Here is a 19,296-nt window from a genome sequence, read left to right as displayed (position 1 = left end):
GCCGCGCCTGCGGCAGGCCGAGGGCCGCCACACACTGTGGACTGGGCAGGAGCGCGGCCGCGGAGCCGGGCAGGGGTGGGGACAGCGCCTTTTGTCCCTGGACATTCCTGGAAGTTTGCGGCGGGACGCGTGCGGGGAGGCGGCGGAGGGAGCCCCGACGTCGCGGTAGCTAGTGCGCTGAGCCAGCATGGGCAGCGGGCGCGGCGACTGGGGCCGCCGCTGGGCCGCCCTGGGCGTGCTGCTAGCGCTGGCCGCCGGGCTCTTGGCCGCGAGCTCGGCCAGCGAGTACGACTACGTGAGCTTCCAGTCGGACATCGGCTCGTACCAGAGCGGGCGCTTCTACACCAAACCGCCGCAGTGCGTGGACATCCCAGTGGACCTGCGACTGTGCCACAACGTGGGCTACAAGAAGATGGTACTGCCCAACCTGCTGGAGCACGAGACTATGGCCGAAGTGAAGCAGCAGGCCAGCAGCTGGGTGCCCCTGCTCAACAAGAACTGCCACATTGGCACCCAGGTCTTCCTCTGCTCCCTATTCGCGCCTGTCTGCCTCGACCGGCCCATCTACCCGTGCCGCTGGCTCTGCGAGGCCGTGCGCGACTCGTGCGAGCCGGTCATGCAGTTCTTCGGCTTCTACTGGCCCGAGATGCTCAAGTGTGACAAGTTCCCCGAGGGGGACGTCTGCATAGCCATGACCCCGCCCAATGCCACCGAAGCCTCCAAGCCCCAAGGTGAGGTCGTCCCCAAACGCGCCCGCGAGACCCCCCACCCTGGGCGGGCTGGGACCCTGAGACTGGCCCGGCTGCTGCCAAGGCTGCGGGACAGCCATTGCCTCTTGGCCTCTCGCGCAGCTGCCGCCCCCACCCCAGGTTTCCGACGTGCTCTCTAGAGTTTGCTTTCCAGCTGTGCAGAACGCGTTTTAAAAGCTTCTTGTCTGTCGGCGGTGCCCTTTAGTGCCTTTCCAGACGTAGGTGTGCGGCGGGGCTTGCCCGGCAGCAGCGAAAGCTTCTCGGCCCCCAGCAAACTTGGTCGCGTTCCTGGAGAGGCGCTTCCTGGGATTCTGGCTCGCCTTTCCACACCTGGAACAAAGACTTGAGATCTAAATAATCGGAGAGCTCGTCTCTCCTCTGGGAGTGAACCGAGTAGTCCCCCACGGAAATTTTTAACATCCGAGACGGGATGCCCGGGGGGAGAATCAAAACCCTCCAAAGTGTAGAAAACTTAGAAAGACCAAGAAAATGCTAAGGCTTAGTATGTTTATTTTCATTGGTTCAATGAGGATTAAAAAAAAAAAGACCTCATTTCTTGACCTCATTCGGCCAAGTAGCTCCAGGATTGATGCAAGAAAAAAAAAAAAAGTTTAGAAACTGGGGATTTCTGTTTCTCCACCCCGCTCAGATCACAGCCTCTGCTTTGGGAGGGTTTGGGGGGATGGAAAGTCTCTTCTCCCTCATTCTCACATACCCCCTGCATTTCTCACACAAATCCTCAGGTAATTAGAAAGATAAAAATGTAATTAGCTCATTGTTCACCTCTCATTTGGGAGGGAGGCTCTGAAAGCTGGACACTTTCTTAACCACCTCAGGGACCCACCTGAGGTTCCTCTCAGCACCCCTTCCCACCGAAGGGCAACTTTCAAGTGGGAGGGGAAAAATCTGGAGAGGCAAAAAAATCAAAACCGAAAAACCGAAAACTAAAACAGACAGGCAAAAAAATCCAGTACTGTGGCCTGACTTTTATGGGATCGAATTTAACCCTGAATTCTTGGAAGCAGAGGTAAGGCTGGGAATAGAGGTAGTCTTGGAATGGGGAATCCATAGGGTATTTTTAGCGCAAGGCTCCTGACCTCCGCAGTCTTTAAGTAGGGTGTGTGGGGGAGTCCCTCTGCTTACTGACTTAGCTTTTCATGAAGTGAGGTCAGAAAGAAATGTCTACTGAAGATGAGGATAGTTACTGGAAAGGGGAACCTTGAATTTTGAATGCTCTTGCTTATTTCTGGGAGGGAGGAGGTAGGTCCAAATGACCAATGCTGGGAGGCATAAAGCCCTTCCTGGTAGCAAAGGTGGCACCAGCCTTCAGTGGGGATGTCTGGGCATCTCTGCTTTCTGCTTCCTGGGTGTCTGTCTGCACAGGGTTAACCTTAGGGAAATGCAGCCCTGGAGAGCCTGAGCTGAGCAATTACCTAGAGCAAACAAAGCACTTTGTGTTCTGTCGGTGTGGAACCATCCCCTGCAGCCACAGGATTTTGCTTCTCCCCTTCCTCTGCTGGCTGGTGGGAGATTAGCCCAGCTTTGCCCTGAGAGGCTGGGGCCACCTCTGTCTGCACTGAGCTGAGTCCACTCTCAGTTCCTTTCTGGGATAGTCTGTAGTTCCAAAGTAATAAGTGCCTTGGAGAAGCACTTCTAAAAGGAAGGTAGGGCCATGTGAAGGGGTGTCTGCTGATGAAAGGGAAAGTCCTTCCAACTCAGCCCTCCAAAAGACGGGGTGGCATGGGGAAACCAAACAACTGCTGCTTCGGCCGCTGCCGCTGCACTGTGTGTTGGCTCGCCCCTCCACCTGGGCCTCTGCTCTTCCTCCATCCCAGCAAACCTCCAGTGGTTACCCTTCCAAGACCAGCTGCTTAACAGTGGAAAACTGGGAGGGGACCAGTCAGATGTGGGATTTGAGTCTTCCTCAGTGGCTCTGGTGGGAAGCTTATAAGGGTCCTTCCCAGGATCCCCTTGTTGCAGGGAGTCCCACATGACTGTCTCTGAAGCCAAATGGTCACAGAAGGTCAGCAGAGCATGGCGATGGCAGGCTGTGTATGTGCCTGCGTGGGTGTGTAGGGCAGGTTGAGACCAGCCTCTCTGCTGGTGCTCATAACACTACAACAGGTGGCCCCAAAAGGAACTGGTACTCTTAGATGTGAATCATTACACGGCCACTACTTTTCGTTCTTTAATCTTTTTATCTTTGAAACTAAAACTCCATTTTCAAAACAATGCCTAGTGCTGCATGCTGCGGACAAGTTCCCGTCCACATACTTGAGCATATGCAATGTTGAGGTATGGCAGGCTTTTGTGGCCATGTGCTGTTAAAGATAAACCAGATAATGAGAAATGAGTCCAAAGATACTCCACCTCCTGCCTCCCCTCTTCCCCCCCACATCCTACCCTGCTCCAAAGATGATGCCTAAGCAGCATCAGCAGCTGTCAGGAGAGAGGCCATTGTTCTTTTTCCAGGAGAGTTTTTTCCTAAACCCTGTACTTACATTAGATCTGTCCACTCCCAGGCTGATAAATTGTTATTCTTGCCCCTGCCAGGTTTTACTGACTCAAGTTGTATGAATGAGGACATATGTTTAGCTTATTTTGTTGTTTAGGCACATTATGCTTTAAATCAGCCTGGCTGTTTCAGGCACTGATTGCAGCGGCCACAGAGTGTCTTCATTCTGCAAAGAGCCCCTGCCCCCAGCCTGCACCCGGCTCCCACTTCTCTGTATTGAGGTGCTGGTGAGGGAAGACCTGCTGTGTGTATGAGAGTGTTTCTGGGTGTGACAGCAGGCGCGCATCGGTGGGTCTGCTTGTGTGTGAGTGCTTGTGTGTGTGTGAAAGTTTTGTGTGCAAGCAGTAGAGCTTGCATGTTTGTGTAAGGGAACGTGTGTAAACTGTGTGCATGTGAATGCCTTGATTTTCAAAGTTTCATTTAACCCCGATTCCAATGTTAGACTTTCTCCTTCTCCCCCTAAACATTAATAAAACCTTTTAGTTCTTTTTCCTTTGCTTTCAACACAACTGAAAACAGCAACTTAGTTCTAGTCTCCAATGGGTGACTGGTGGATTTCTCCTGTGGAGGCCGCCTCAGGGCCCCCAGGACGCCCCAAAAGGGGCCCAGATTAATATTGCATTACACATTCCTTCCTTCTCTGGATCAAGCTGCTCCAGAGTCTCCGCTGCAAGAAAAGTTGAAATGGGAAAAATTTATGCCAAGAACACAGCTCACCCCAAGAAGCATTTGCCTCTGGAGAGGCACTAGGCCAAATGTAACTGATGGAACTGAGGAAAATGCCGCATGGGGTACAGAGACTTCATTGCCAGTCAGGTCAGGGGGACTCGGGATGTGCAGAGGAGGTGACCTATGCATGTCCACATAAGGAGATAGCGACCTCGTATTATGCTCTTGTTAGTTAGCTGGTTAATAGCCTTGTTAGTTATCTGGTTAATACTTTTTTCTTTTTTAAAAATAACTTAGGCCAGGAAAACCTTCAAACAGAGGTTGTTCTCCCAGAGTAGCTACTTCTGTCGTTCCCATATGGTGGGATTTCCTTTCTCCTATTTTTCTCCATGGAAGCAGGAGTCATAAAGCAAAATTGTGCTTATTTCCACCCCCCCCCCCTTCATCAGAAACACTACCCTAGAACCCAATTTCAAATTCTGGGTGCAAACTCACATCTGGGCCCCCAGCACCAGAATGGGTAACCGTGGTCCTTGCCATGCTGAGAATCCGGATAGTGTTGGACCCTGGGTACAGGGTAGAAGAGGGAGAGGAATATATCAAATAAGATGAAGGTGTGTGGCCTCTGCTTAGAAATGGGGGGCGGTGGGCATCTCTTCCCCACTTCTGCCAGCCCACTCACCAGTTATAGCCTGAGGGCAGCACACACCTGGGAAGCTGTGCTCCCCCTCTCTTATCTACACTGGAGGGGACTTTGCCTACTCACTGAGCTGCAGGGAAGCCCAGTGGGGAAGGAGACACTGCCACAGAAGCCACTAGAGAGGGGAGGAGGACGATGAAGAGCCTCAAGTTTCATCCTTTCTGGGGGTGGTTTTCCCGCACTAGTTCACTCCAATCCGGCTTAGCCTCTGGTGCGGTGCCAGAGGTGGAGTGCCCTGGAATGTGCTTCCCAAGATCCTAAAACCTCAAGCTGTTTGATGGTGGTGAGGCGGAGGGCTTAGTGCTGTTGGTGGTGGGGTTGGTGACAAGCCATTTCCACTGTACCACTTTCTCCTGTCCTTGCACGTTTCTCGGTTTCCCGCCTTTCACCCCCTCCTTCTAATATTCCAATCGTGGGGCCATCACAACACAAATACCAGGCCTCATCTTCTCTGGGCTCCCTACAGTCTCAGCAGCATTTTGCCTTGGAGGAGGCCCCTCTGACCCTGGCCTCGGAAGCCTCCTCCCACCGCCGCCCCACAATCACTCGCACGCAGGCCACACACACCTCCCCCTTCAAAGCACTTCACAAAGTCATGAAAATGCTTGTTTTCATGTCCAGCGCTGTCCTCCCATTTGGCAGCTGTTGCTAGTGCTGCTTGAAGCCCCCCACTCAGCTGCTCCTACTCCCCGCCCCTGCAGGAACTCAGGCTGCAATAGCCCTTTTGGAGAGGGATGTTCAGGGCCTTATTGCTGGAGTTGGTGAATCTGGCCGAGTTTTTTTCTTGGCTCTGGCAGTCTGGTCACATGGATGGACTGTCTGGTTGGAAGTTTGGGAATGGGAAAGAGGGAGGAATCAGAGGGGGTATTTAAAGGCGAGGGGCGGGAAAACCGGACACAAACAACTGGAATAGTTGTATTTTTGCAGGAACCTCCACATCTCATAACTCACAGCCTCGGATAATGTAGGCTTAAGTCATGGTGTCTTAGACTCTTGATTCTGAATTTTCAAGAGGTCACCTGTCTGTCTGCGGCTTGGGTCCTGGGCTGAAGGCATCTTCTTTTTGACTTTCAGATTGCCCTTGAAAATTGCTGCAGACCTTCGTCAGCTCTCAGCCTGCTCCTGGTGCTAATGTCTGTCTGTTGGGACAAATGCTCGTGGCACTCTGCCCTGTTGCTCACAGTTTCTGTTTTTTCTTCTTTCCCTTCCTAGGCACAACGGTGTGTCCACCATGTGACAATGAGTTGAAATCTGAAGCCATAATTGAACATCTTTGTGCGAGCGAGTTTGGTAAGCACTGTGGCATTTGTCATTCCCTGCTCCCTCTGGCCTCCTCCTGGGCCAACAGACCCATGGTGCCTCTTTTTGGAGCTTGATATCCTCTACCTTCATCCTGCCCAACGAGCTGCTTCTCTCTGGTATTGTTTTTGCCCTTCTGAGTGGGAGATCCCTGTCCAGGGTTTTGGGAATCTTCTCTAGGGGTGAAGGTAGGCAGCCTGGGGTAGGGGGGATTAAGTGTAGAGGCTGTAAGGGTCAAACTGTTCCATGCACGCACAGGCAAGATCCAGTTGGCAACTCTAGCGGGCCTTGTCACCACACTTGTCCTTCTGCTATCCTCCCCTAGGGGTCAGCACCACTCTGCCCAGGATTTGGAAGGGCTGAAGCGGGCCTTCCCAGGGCAGAGAAGGAACCCCTGTCACGTCTTTCCAAGCAAGAAAGCCATCACCCTCACAGTAGGGATTTCTCTCCCCTTTCCTCAAATTACTTTGGGTTAAAGTGGAATTTTGAATCAGCACCCAGGCAAGGCTTGGATGTTGCCTAGAGAGCAGATGATGCCCGGGGGCCTTTTAAGGCTTGTCACTTGTTGTGGCCTGATCACCAGGCTCTTCTCTGGGAAAAGTTAGCCCATACCCTGTTCTTTTAAAAGGCCAACTCCCTCACTCCTGTCTTTTATATGGATGCTGAGATGTGGCTCAGGTCAGGCCCCCACTGCAGGTTCGGCCTGACACTGTGCAGGCTGTTTCTCTTGAGTCAGCATTATGTCCCTGAGACTAGGTTTTGTACAGAATTCCCACCAAGAAGAGTGTTAACAGGAGGTGCTGTGAGTCTTCATGTCCATTTGGAGCCACCTGTTCCGGGTCTTCATTAAGCAGACATGATAAAGTGCACTGGAGGGTCTTACACGGGCCGGGGCCTTGCTAGATGAGCAGCGCAGGTGTGTGCGTTCACATTGAACAATGATAGAGTCTCAGGGTTCTGGTAATTGTGACTGAAGTTGAAGAATTCAGACCCTTTGCCCGAGCTCCCTGAGAACGGACACGTTCTGTCTGCTACCCTTAGATTACTGTTATTTCTGCTATTAACAATTAACAGTCGTTACCGTTAATTGCTGTTCTTAACATTATTTCTACATTTGCTATTTCTGTCTGCCTTCTTCACTCTTGCTGGAGGACAACAGGGCCCTCAGGAAAATTTGGTCTACTCTGCATTTTGCTGCTCCTATTTTTGTCACAACCTTTTTGTCTTGTTGTCATTTTAAATGAACTCAGATGAAATGATAGACGGCAAATGTAGCACTGTAAACAAATTCTTCCAGTTCATCTTTCTAACAGCAGTAACTTTTGCTTTTCCATGCTTACATGCTTGCTTCATCGGGGCTGTTAAAAGCTGGGTCTCGCCTCCTGCCGCCAAGTCTGTGGTCCACTGCCCAGGCTCCCTTAACAGTAGGCTTTTCTTCCACACCCGGTTGAGATTCCTTCCGAAAGATACATTTGAATATAGAGAAAAAGGACATAGATAAAATTTCTCAGAAGTCCTGAGCCGAAGCATTTGCTACCCGACTAAGGCAGTGTGTTCCTGAAGGGCCCTCATGCAGGGTGACTAAGAGGCCACTTTGAGATGTCATAGATCCTCTTCAGAGCGTAGAAATCACCAGGCTCACATTTAAAAGTTTGCCCACCTTTCCAGGGAATTATAGTAAACTGACAGGTAATTTCAATTGATGTTTTATGTTCAATTGTTCTTTTGGGTCCTACTCCTGAAGGAAAGATGAGTGGAAACGTGGAATTGAATAGTGTGGAGGTATCTGGCAGAAGGTGTTCTCCTATCAGGGAACTCAAATTCTGTGACCCTGATCAATCATTGACTCATATATATGTTCATCTAACATTTGATGAGTGCAAAGCACTGTGCTAGACACTGTATCCAGTGTTTATCCATACCTAGAATAAATTAAGATTTAATTTTTCAACTTTGAAAATCCTCATCAAACATTCATCAGTGGTTTCCCAGAGAATTATAGAGTCATTTTATAACTCACCAACATACTATCATTCACCAGAGGGGAACGTGGGAACTCAGAACCAAAGTTAACATTAAGGAGCTAGAAGCCTAGAATCCATTTTTTTTTTATGCTCAGATGCCTTGTGTGCAACTCACCAACCTGGACTCACTATTAGGTATACGTCTCTGATTCCTAATTGCTAATTTTGAATCCTCCCCAATTTTGGTTGCCCCCAAATTTCTGGCAGCTATGTGCTTTGTGGCAACTTGTTAAACTAGTTATGGGCTGATCATGAGCTGAAGATAAGCCCAAGGAATTTAAAGGTGGAAGATTGACCTCGGGGTGGAGGGCAAGTGTATAGCAGGTGCTCAGGTAACTTACCTGCCTCTGGTCATCTTTTCCCCGTTTTAATCGGTAGCTTCTAAGTCATCAAGTCACCTGCAGACTACTTATGGTGGGGGAGGGTGGCTAGATCTTACTATAATAATGAAATAATTATAATATCAAGTAATTTATTAAAATATGTAATTATTATCTTAATTTGATAATTCATCAGTCATGCCTTGGTGAGTATGTGTGACTAGCTATTGATATTTGAGAGTGTGTTTCTCTAGCCTGAGATTATTTTTTCTTAAGTTCATAGAACTTTTGAGTTCTGGACCATCCAGGTTGTGTGGTCAAGACTACTTATTTTAGAAGAAAGGAAATCCAACTGGAGTTCTTTTATTCTGTCATGCTACCTACCTCGTTAAAGAGCAGATGGATAGCCACTGCCTGAGAGGCCTTTATTTCTGCACGGGAGTGACGGGTGTGGTGTATACCAGGCTTCTTTAGCTGGGATACAAGAGAGACTATCTGGTGTGTGCTGCTTGTAATGACCTTAAAAGACAATAAATAGGAGTTTTCCCTTTCTTTGCAGGGACTGAGCATTGCCCTGTTCTTCTTAGCTCCCCGGAGAAGCAGCCACATTGAGGAACTTGCTTCCTAGCTCAGTTTGTTTCAAGTGAGTGAGGCAGTCAGCCACACTGATGGGATTCAGTTAGGAAACAAAGACATTCAGCAATACAAGCTGACACACAACATAGAAGAAAAAGAATGTTTTACTCCCTACTCCAGGGATCAAACTTTGCATTAAGTGGCCCTGACATCCCCAGTGGGGAAACTTCAAGTTGTTGGGAGGCTCTGTGAGCTGTCGGAACAACGGGTACACTCCTTCTGGGTCAGCACACATGCTCGCCCTCTGCCCACATATCCTTGAGCTCCTGTGGCCTCAGTGGAGCTGGGCATGCCACCCCATTGCTTTCTCCCTGGGTGGTGCATTTTTAACTCTGTGGCAGGTTGGGTTGGCCACTTGTCTCTTTACCCCTGCACTTTACCCCTCAGTTCAGAGCACATTTTTTCCCCCAACAGGGAAAAGCATCAGTAGAAACACCTGCATGCTGATGGTCAGGAATGCAGCTGGATCAGCTTGAATCAAGCACCAGATGTGGGAAAGCCAAGAGTTAGATGGTGCAAAGTCTCTGGATTCAACATGGCGGCCAGCCCGCCTGCTGTGCTTCAATTAGGATGCCCTGCTCTGCTTTTTGTTCTCTTTGCTGTTCCTGCTCTATGACAGTGAAGTGCTGCTCTTTCTCTTAAACAGGCCAATATAGAATTTGCAGGATGCAACACTAATAATCCTGCTGTTAACAGCTCAGGGCCACAGGCACCATTTCTTACGTTAGTTTATCCCGGAGATGTGAGGATCTGATTTACAATTTCTGGGAGGTCAAGACCTTGCTCTCAGCCATGTTTCTAGCTTCTCCTCCAGTAATTGTTAAGGTTTCCTGGTAGAAATGTGGCTAATGTAACATAACTTCCGCTAGGATAGTTCCATTTTCTTTTCGGCTGTCTTTTCCAGTTTTGCAAACTTGAGGGCTCAGGTGGCAATTTCTTTAGTTGGTGATTTTTTTTTCAATGTGGAAAAAGATTTCTTTGCCCCCAGAAATTTTCCTTGCCTTCTGGAAGGATTTTCCCCCCTCCATTTATATGTTACCTCATAAAGAGTAACGCTGTACTATGCGACATTAAAATTAGCCAAATGGGAAAGAAAAAAAAAAAAACTAATTTTCACTGTTGGTCTTTGGGAATATTTCCTAGAAAAAATCCTTGAGGAGCTTTTACACTTTGGCTTACCGTCCTCACAAGACCCCACTGTTCTTTCAAGGTGTTTTGGTTGTGCTGCTGTTTGGAGGTTTGCTCTCTTTTTCTGACGGGCAGTTTGATCTCTTATAAAAAGTAGGCTTAACTTTTCCAAACTAAACTTTGGGCTTCTTCCCACAGATGAGAAAACTGGCTGCCAGCATAGTAATTGCAACATCTATAAGCTGCCTAGGGACTGACTATCTCATGCCACATTTTACCAAACGTAAGATGCCTATTAGTTGTGAGATGCACTGTTCGTTTTGTACCACTGACAAAGAAAACGCACTTTGTGTTGAAAAGTGAAGGTAATCTGTGTCTCAGAATGAACACACTTGGGCCTGGTTATACTTAAATAGTCATTGGCACAGTGGTAGACATAAAATAAAAGTTTGTCAGATGAGTATATGGATCACGGGGAATGGCAAGGACATGGAAATTGGACTTCCTTTTTTCATAAAAAAAGGAAAGCCCCTTTCCAAGTAAATATGTGCATTTTGTTTATTAAGTTCAAGGAAAACTACATGGCCTGCTTTGGGTGACTGAGTATATATGGTGAAAAAAAGAAAAAAGGCCCTGCCATCCAGAAATCTAGTTCAGTCAAAGTAAAATTAAATAGACATGGGAGAAGAAACTGTTACCCTGGGGTGGAGTTGGCAGGCGGAAAACAACTGGTTTTTATTGTCACTAAAAGATCTTGAAAATACATATTCCATCCACAGATCTGTAAATACTTGGAACGAGTGGTTATGGCATTCATGTGTGAGGAGCGTGGGCTCCTCCCCGCTCTCCGTCTTCCCTTGCGTGGGCTGCACAGCAGAGGCCGTGGCCCGGCCAGCAGCCTCTGGAAACCTTAAGCTGGCTGGCTGAGTTGTGATGTCAGCTACCTGCTCACCCATGGTCGGGAGTGGGGGAGTCCTGAGCAGGCCCTGACCTGGGGGCCTGGCTGGAGGAAGCAGGCCTGGGGCAGTTTGGGCTGAGGTCACTGAGGGAGCACTTTGGACTCTGAAGTCAGTCCGAGGAACCACAGGGCAAAGCTGGGAAAAGAGCCAAGCTTCCACCTCTGCTGAGCAGTGGGCACCCCTTTTCCATCCCTATCTAATCTTTCTTTGGCTCTAACTGTGGGAGGAAGATACCAAGATAAGGCAGATTTCAATGAGAAACATGTTTCTCTTGCATCGTTGAGCCTTTGAAGGGATGTTGAGATAGGAGATGGGGTGCTGAAAGCCAGGATGCATGGTCGGGACCTGGCATCTCCTGAAACACTGGGTAGTTCTCTGCCTCAGACCTCAGTTTCCCCCTCAAAAAGGACAGCTGTACCCAGTTATTTGACAGGGAGCTGATGAGCTAGTGTGTCAGGGCTTGGCAAGCAAATGGGACACATTCACCATTCATTTCAAGGCTGTTTTCAGCATTGAAAGTAGCCCAGCCATTTGTCCCGGGTGAATGAAGGCCTTCATGGCTCTCAACAAACGAGTGACATACAACCCAGAAACTCCCTGTCTTGGGCTCTCAGTGTATTTGTAGCAATCTTCCAGAACCCAGTTCTGTTCACCCCTCCCTCTCCTTGTGCTGGAATAGTTGCTTTTCTTGTCCTGTGATTGGGTTCAGGACTGACTGACATATGCCTTTTCCCTTCTTGCTTATTTTTTTTTCTCTTTTAAAACAAGGGGAAGATTTTTTTTTTAATTTATTTATGCATACAAAAACTGGGTGTAGACCAGAGGTGCAGGGGATGAGAGGATTCACCAGAGACAGGGTGGGGTGTGGAACAGGCAGATTTACTGAAATACACTACTGAGGGGAGCAGTGGGTGAGACAGGAATGGTTTGCTGCACCATATGGGTCATCTCCCTGACCTGGAGTCCAACTCATACAGTGGCTGGTGATTAATAGCACTGAGACTCCAATCCCCTTGCCACAAGAGATGCCCCCTTCTTGTTCTCAAGATCATTTCTGATTAGGTTCTTCCTTGGGATAGTGAATTGCCAAATGGTGTGAGGTGGGTATCCTGTGATTGCTCATTCTCTGGTGGTGAGTGGCTCTGTCCCTTTGCCTACCCCTTTGATCTTAGAAAACTGTGGTAGATATGCATAACACTAAATCTACCATTTCAATTATTTTGAAATGTGTAGTTGATGGCATTAAGTACATTTACATGGTTGGGATGGCCCAGCAATCATCACCAAAATCTACAGGTATTTTTCATCATCCCAAATGAAAACTCTATACCCAGAGTTTTTTCTGCTTTCTTCTCCTAACCCTGTGGGAACCAACACCTTACCTTTTGTCTCTGAATTTGACTATTCTCAGAATCCTCCCATATTTGTCCTTCTGTGCCTGGCTTATCTCACTTAGCATAATTGTCCTCCTTATCGTGTGATATATGTATAAACTGTTATGGCAAAGGAGAGCAAGAAGGATTCATTCTCAAGTTCTCCTGTGTTCTCTCAAGCTCTTCTGGGAGGTGACTACAGAAAGAGTGGGGGCGAAGGGGTTGTTCACAGCCCACACAAGTAGTCCATTTTTCGGGTGCTGCATTGCTTCCCCTTTATCACTCAAAAGATATGGTGAACTGTATGGGGCCACAAAGATCAGCCAGCTCAGGGCTCATATTTACAGATGGAGAAAAATAAAACCGAGATAAAGGAGTTAGTCATTTGATTGCCCAAGGCCACTCCACCTGGCATCTCTTATAGATTTTGTTCCCACCAGCTTTTACCTGGGTAGCCAGTTTGGATTCCATACCCTTCCTCCTTCATGTTCTCTCATGCCCATCATATTCCTGTCCTGCCAGAATGGTCGAGGAGGCTCCCTGGGAGGAAACACAGGGTCTTCCTCACTGCTTGCAGAATTTGTTGGATATATACGGAATGACGTCTGTGCCTAACACATGGACAGAGCTTAGCAAGGGTTACTTTCTTTCTTTGCAGAGAAGCAGATAGTGCAGTAGAGTAGAAAGAATGAGGGTTTGGGACCAGATTTGGATTAGATCCCAAACCTATAAGCTGAGTAACCATGAGAAAGTCTTCTAGCCTCCCTGAATCTGTGTCCTCACTTGCAAAGTGTAGATGCTAATTCCTGTGTCATCATGTTGTGGATGATGAATCAATGGAATGAAACAGTTCCTGGAAGATCTCTTCTTATTGGAAAGACGTGTTTCAGGGCAGAAATTACCCCAGATGGGAGAACCCTACCTGGGAGTGCTAATGGAATCAGCTTGTCTGGGGAAAGAAAAAAAATTAAGGAAATGGAATGGCATGTCTTGGTGAATTCTCTGGTTCACAGAAGATTAAACTGGAGAAGTCTCTTAAAAAACCCACAGAGAAAAACTTCGAAAGCTTTGTGCAGCTTCAAGGTGCCACCTGCTCGTCCCTGTGAAAGTAAAAGCCGTCAGACGTGACTACAGAACACGAGGCCTTGGGACTGAATATTTCTCATTCCAGGTAGCACACGTTGAGGTTTCCTGGAGTTTTTGCTGCTTTTGTGTTATTATTATTTTTTTTCCCCCAAAATTGTTTTCCTCGTTGGAGTTTTTCAACTCATGATTGCTTGGGCTGTGTTTAAGAAAGACTTTGGAGCCCTTTGTACACCGGGAATTTCCCCTTTCTCCTTTAACAGTGACCTTCTTGTGGTATTTGTGATACATTCTCCCTATAACCAAGAATAGTCTATATTCAAAAGCCTTTGCACACTTCCATCAATATTGGTGTATTTTGTCCAGTTTTGCAGAAGTGGGCTAGAAGTTCTAATCTGTATTTTTTTTTAAAAGGAGAACAAATGGCCAAAGAAATATCAGACGTTTGCCCTGCCCCAGCCTACTTCGAGCTGCCAATTAAACATGCATTAGCTTTGGAAGGCTTCTCAAAGGCCTATAGATTGCGCTTGAAATCTTTGTTTAGTCTTTCAGGAACACTGTCACACGGATGATTTATCAAAGAAAGTTGTTTATCTGGCAGTAAAATAAACTCTGGGCCTGTTCAGACTAAGATTTCCCGTGAATTTCTACCAAGGTAAACAGTGGTAACTGGCAGGTTGCAAATTCCGTGTGAAAGCCAGACACATACAATAAATATTTGAGCTACAGCTTTGCTGTGTAAGAGGCCCAGCCTGTCACTAGCGCTGTCACTCCTGCTGTGCCCAGGACCTGGCACCGCAGCCTGGCAGGCTGGGCTCCCAGGAGCAAAGACCAGCAGCTCCCGTGCGGGCAGGAGCCGCCCTGCTGTGTGGGCCTCCCTGGCCTTGAGTGCCACTTAGTGCTGGCACTAGGGACTTCCTGGTTCAGAGGGGGCAAGGCTCAAGACGGCTTCCCTGGGCATCACACAAACAGCCTGTGATGAGTTATGAGGGAAGTGAACCAGAAGCAGCCAGCTTAGGTTTCTCTGAAAATAGGTATTTGTTGAACCAAATTGGCAGGGGGTTGGGGCATGTTGAATGATTTGAGAGCTAGAGCCAGGGCATGGGACTAGGGGATGGAATCACCTTGTGAATCCCATGGAGCTTGAATATAGTGATGGAAAGCACTGCTGACGCTTCTTCAGAGTCTCTGGCTTTGCTTGTGGCTGTGAGGGATCCATTTGGGAGTAAAGCTGTGAGTATGGCTGAGCGTCCAGTTAAGTTTACGTCAGCGAGTGAGCAGACAAATGAACGGTGACAGTGGAAATGTGATGAGACAAAGCATTTTAGTGCTTTCAAAGGAAGAGATTGTTGTAATTGTTTGTAGTGGTTTCTGAGGAGGGATCACTGAGTTATAAGCTTCTTACTCTCACAGTGCCCATCTGGGGGACTGGTTGGAGGCCTGAAGCAGGACTGACATTAAAGTTGTCTGTGGGGGCCTCCTGGTACTTAGACCCCACTATTGGTCCCTTTCCTCCTGATTTCCTGCCCCAGGAAGGAGAGGCCAGGAAGAGGTGACTTTTGTGTCTGTTTGATGAGGATGTTCTGAGTTGGGGCCTGAACACGTGTGCAGAACGTCTCCGTTCACCTTGGAGTCTGAGAGTCAAAGGTGTTCGTCTTCAGGGCATGTGAGATCAGCCGCTCTGGTTGCTCTTCGGGGTTGGTGTGTGGGAAACAAATGCTTACTGACTTTCAGATATTTGGGGGAAATAAATGAGTATTTTCTCTTAGGTGTGAATTAAGGGAAATCATTTACGAATTCTGAAAGGATGTCTGTGAGTTGTGAAGAGGTGCCAAAATAGTACTTTGTCAGTGGGGGAAATCAGGAACAGCTTCTCGGAATTATGTTCTCGCTCATGTGGGCAGGATCAGGACACAGCTTTCCTCCGCCTGTGGTCTCCAGACTGCCCATCAGCATGCTTTTTTTCTCTTTGTGGACCCTTTGAAAATGTGTTCACACCAGTGTGTCTCTCACAACAGATGCTTTCAGTTTCTAGACATGGCCTTAGAGCTGGAGGAAATCTGCTCCGTCCGGCAGCTGGGCTAGAAATGGGGTCTGCATAAACTCTTCAAGTTCTCGGGACAGGTTCTACCTGAAGAGTGAGGCGCCTCATGCAGCATCCATGCTGGGGGGACGGTGCCTGCACCCACAGCCCTGGGACTCAGGCTCTTGTGTCTGTGACAGAGATGCCGAGTCTCTTCAGCTCCACAACGGGACCCAGATGCTGTCCTCACAAATGTACAGAGGTGGTGGTGACCTTGGCTGTCCTTGTTAGTCTCTCTTCTCTAATAACTTCAGACACTCCAAGGCACATGACAACTCTTAGGCTTGGATGAAGGAGGTGTCTTCTGTGGGCGCTGGGAGGAGCTAGGGAAGATCCTTAGAGGAGATTCCTACTGCCAGGCTTAAGACAATGGAAGAGGACCCTCCCTGGTGGCGCAGAGGGTTAAAGCACAGCACTAAGAAGCTAAAGCCACTTCAGCTTGAGTTCAATCCTCGCTTTGAAGGTGACCCACATGGTGCGGCAGACCTCTCCTGACCCACCCGCTGCTCCCCTCAGCAGTGTACCATCAGCCTGTTCTGCTCCCCACTCTGTCTCTGGTGAATCCTCTCACTGCCCCTGCACCTTTGCCCTGTATCCCAGTTCTGTATGCATAAAGAAATAAGTCTTTAAAAAAAAAAAAAAAAGACAATGGAGGAAGTAAAGAAAGCTACCCCTGGTGTCAGAAAACCTAGGACAGGGAGTTTAACACTCCAAACGAATAGCAGGCGACGTAGCTTAATCCAAGGAAGTCAATGCAGGTAAGGAATGCCGTTCCTCAATTCTAATGAATATCTCAGCAGCCTGTATTAAGGCTGGTCCTGGCTGGAAATGTGGGTATTCAAAGGCTAACCCATGATGTGAGGATGGACTTGGCCCTTTTGGCTCGCCACCACCTGTGAGCCCCTCTCAGAGGCTGATGGTCCTAGCAGCACACGCCTGTGGCTGAAGAGGCATGTGAGTTACAGTGGTTACCTATTCAGTGTTGCGGTGACTGGGCAGAGACACCAGCACGAGGGGCACTGTGGAGCAGGCAGGAGGGCCGGTAACAATATCATTGCGGCCCACCTTGTTGGCGCAACGTGTGAGGACACAGCACTGCAAGCCAGCCATAGCCACTTTAGTGCGAGTTCGATTCCCAGCCCCAGAGCTGACCCACATGGCGTGGCAGAACTCTCCTGCCCGCCTGCTGCTCCCCTCAGCAGTGTCCTTCATCAATCTGCCTGTTCTGCTTCCCACTCTGTCTCTGGTGAATCCTTTCACCACCCCAGCATCTCTGGCTTGTACCCCAGTTCTATATGAATAAATAAACAAATCTTTAAAAAAAAAAAGTAATTAAAAATATATCATTGCCTGCTCTGGAAAAGGCACTGAGGAGTGGAAGGGTGACTGAGCTGTGAGGTAGCTTCTGACCTCCACTAACTCTCAGCCTTTCCACCCAGAGGGAGCAGGGCTCACTGGAGGAGCCATGGCCTTTGTCTGTGATGCTAGCCTCTCGGATTACGGTTTCTCCACTCTGAATACCTCTTCATTTAAAAGCAGGTGTAGTGTGTGTGTGTTTGAAAATCTAACATCAACAGAAGGTATGCACTCTTACCCAGATTTATTTCAAAAGATCATTGTTGGCTTTCTGTTGAGTTCATGGCACTGCTTGCTTTATGCAACAAATATATGCTGGCTATGGAATCACCATCCTAAGAGATTTTAGTTGTGCAGTTATACATGTTTCTATCATTTCTTCCCAAGGCTGTGAAAAGGGGAGTCTCCAAAGGCCAAGTCAGAGATACCCACTGCCTCCTCCCTCCAGAGGTCCTGAATGTTTAACTGAGCCCTTGGGGGTGGTGGTGGGGAGGTAGAACTTAGTTGGCTCGAGGATAGATGTTACCTGTGTGCATAAATATAGGCAGGGGACATTTCCAGTAAATTCAGTTCAATCCTGTTGCCTCTTAAATTGTTTCCTAAACGAGAAGACCTGTGCAAACTCACCTGGGTGGGGTAAGAACACACCCACTTTATTGTGCATTGCTTTTGCTGAGTAGGAGCTGATGAGTTTTGAGGTGAGGGTGGGGATGTATCCGTAAGTTGTGGAAGGACAGGGCACCTCACTGTCTCCATTCCTGAGACCAACTTGAGGCCAAAGCTCCAAGTTGGTCACGGGCTTCCCAAAGGTGCTTCCGTTCTGTCTTTCAGAGCCTGGCTCCCAGGACTCCTGTGCGACTCCATAGGGTGTCTTCTGCCCTCGGACATGAAGTGTCTTTTGCACTTCATCACATGTCAGTGTTAGAAATTTAAGAAATGCCAAGGGGGTTAATTTGAATATGCGTTGATGTGAATATTCAAGCTCAGTGCTCATCAGTGCATGTAAGAACAACTTTGCCAGATGACTGGTATATGTGTTCTGTCCTCAGAGGGCTCACTCCTTAGAGATGACATGGAGGAAGAAGATGAAGATTATGCCAGGCCATCAAATGCTGAGATGCCCGCAATAGGCGAGACCTGCGGTGCGGGAGCATAGCAGAGGGGTGAGATCTTCCCGTGAAGGGTGTGGCAGTGGGCTAGAGAATAGATTCCTTGGGCTGACCTCCAAAGCGTTGGTGGAAGTTTAATAGACTGGAAATGGGAAGATCAAGACATGGAAGCCAGACTGGTAGGGTATCTGGTGCCTCTGGGAGTGAGATGGACAAAGCAGCAAAATGGGCTCAGGAAGGCCTTGGGGGTCCAGCTAGACAATGGAGATTTTGTCGTGCTGGCAATACAAAGAGAGATCAGGATGTCACTGTCACATCTTAAAAAAAGACTTGGGAATGAGATGGAGAACGATGGGAAGAGGAGGAGACCTCAAAGGGAAGGTGCTCTTCAGTCTACAATGATGAAAGAGCAATGGCAGAACTTCAGGCACCAGTGGATGAGACGATCTGGGGAGGAGAGCCTGCGGGTGAGGATGAGAAGTGGAGAGAGGAGCTCTCAAGCCACGACCGTTAAGAGGGGGCTCAGGGCAGTACTGGCCAGATCTGGGCCAGTGCTGGGCCACCCACTCGAAGGCGCCCCAGAGCGGTGGCCTGATGAGGTCAGCACTGGGCCCTGGCAGCCAGGGAAGGGGCCATCTGCTGCGGTCAGGGCCCCAGGGAAACCTTTGTTCTGGAGTGTGGAGCAGGAGCCAGAGCCTGTAATCAGCTCATACTTGGGTCACCACAGAGCTGGTCATTACCAAGAGCCGTCGTCATTAGGAGCTGTCATAAACTGCCATGAGTTTTCTCTCCAGACCTTGTTAGTGGCCCAGGCAGGCAGCAAACCTAGTACTTCTGGAGCCAGCCCTGTAATCATTGGATTGGCAACTGCATCAGCCAGGGCCTGGGGGGCTGGGTCAGTTCAGGTGTCGAGGCCCTCTGGAAGATGGAGTTCAGAGGGGCTGCCGCTATAATAAGAGCTGACGGGGTGACGTCTCAAGGGTGCATGTGTGTTTGTCTGTGTGTGCTTGAGCCTTGTGTGTGGGGTCTAAGGTGTAGTTGTGGGTGCACAGCTGTGTGGCATAGTGGCCTGCGTGCAGGTGCACAGACAGGCCGTATGCTAGTCTGCAAGCACAGTGTCTCTGCCTGGTGAGCATGGCTGTGCCAGTCGGAGGCTGGCATAGGTAATAGGAGCTTGCTTCCTGCAGCTGCCCCAGCCTCTGCAGACACTTGGTCTCCATGGGTGAGGTCAGAGGCAAACTCCTTCCCTCCATGCTTCAGAGAGAAGTCTTCTAGAACATGCCACTGGTTTGC

General features: G+C 48.8%; 1 protein-coding gene across 1 annotated transcript in view; it reads left to right on the top strand.

Annotated features, from left to right (window-relative positions):
- The first annotated feature begins 66 nt into the window (after positions 1-66).
- SFRP1 (secreted frizzled-related protein 1) overlaps positions 67-19,296 on the top strand; it is a 45,520-nt gene continuing 26,290 nt past the window's right edge. The window contains exons 1-2 of the mRNA XM_004682265.2: positions 67-731; positions 5,846-5,923. Of these exons, the coding sequence (XP_004682322.1) occupies positions 188-731; positions 5,846-5,923 (622 nt within the window). The 5' untranslated portion in view covers positions 67-187. The remainder of the gene's footprint in view (positions 732-5,845; positions 5,924-19,296) is intronic.

This window comes from Condylura cristata, unplaced genomic scaffold (genome assembly GCF_000260355.1).
Source record: "Condylura cristata isolate star-nosed mole 26May11 unplaced genomic scaffold, ConCri1.0 scaffold00014, whole genome shotgun sequence".
Lineage (NCBI taxonomy): Eukaryota > Metazoa > Chordata > Mammalia > Eulipotyphla > Talpidae > Condylura > Condylura cristata.
Note: the sequence above shows the minus strand (reverse complement) of the source record. Positions and strands in the feature narration are given on the sequence as shown.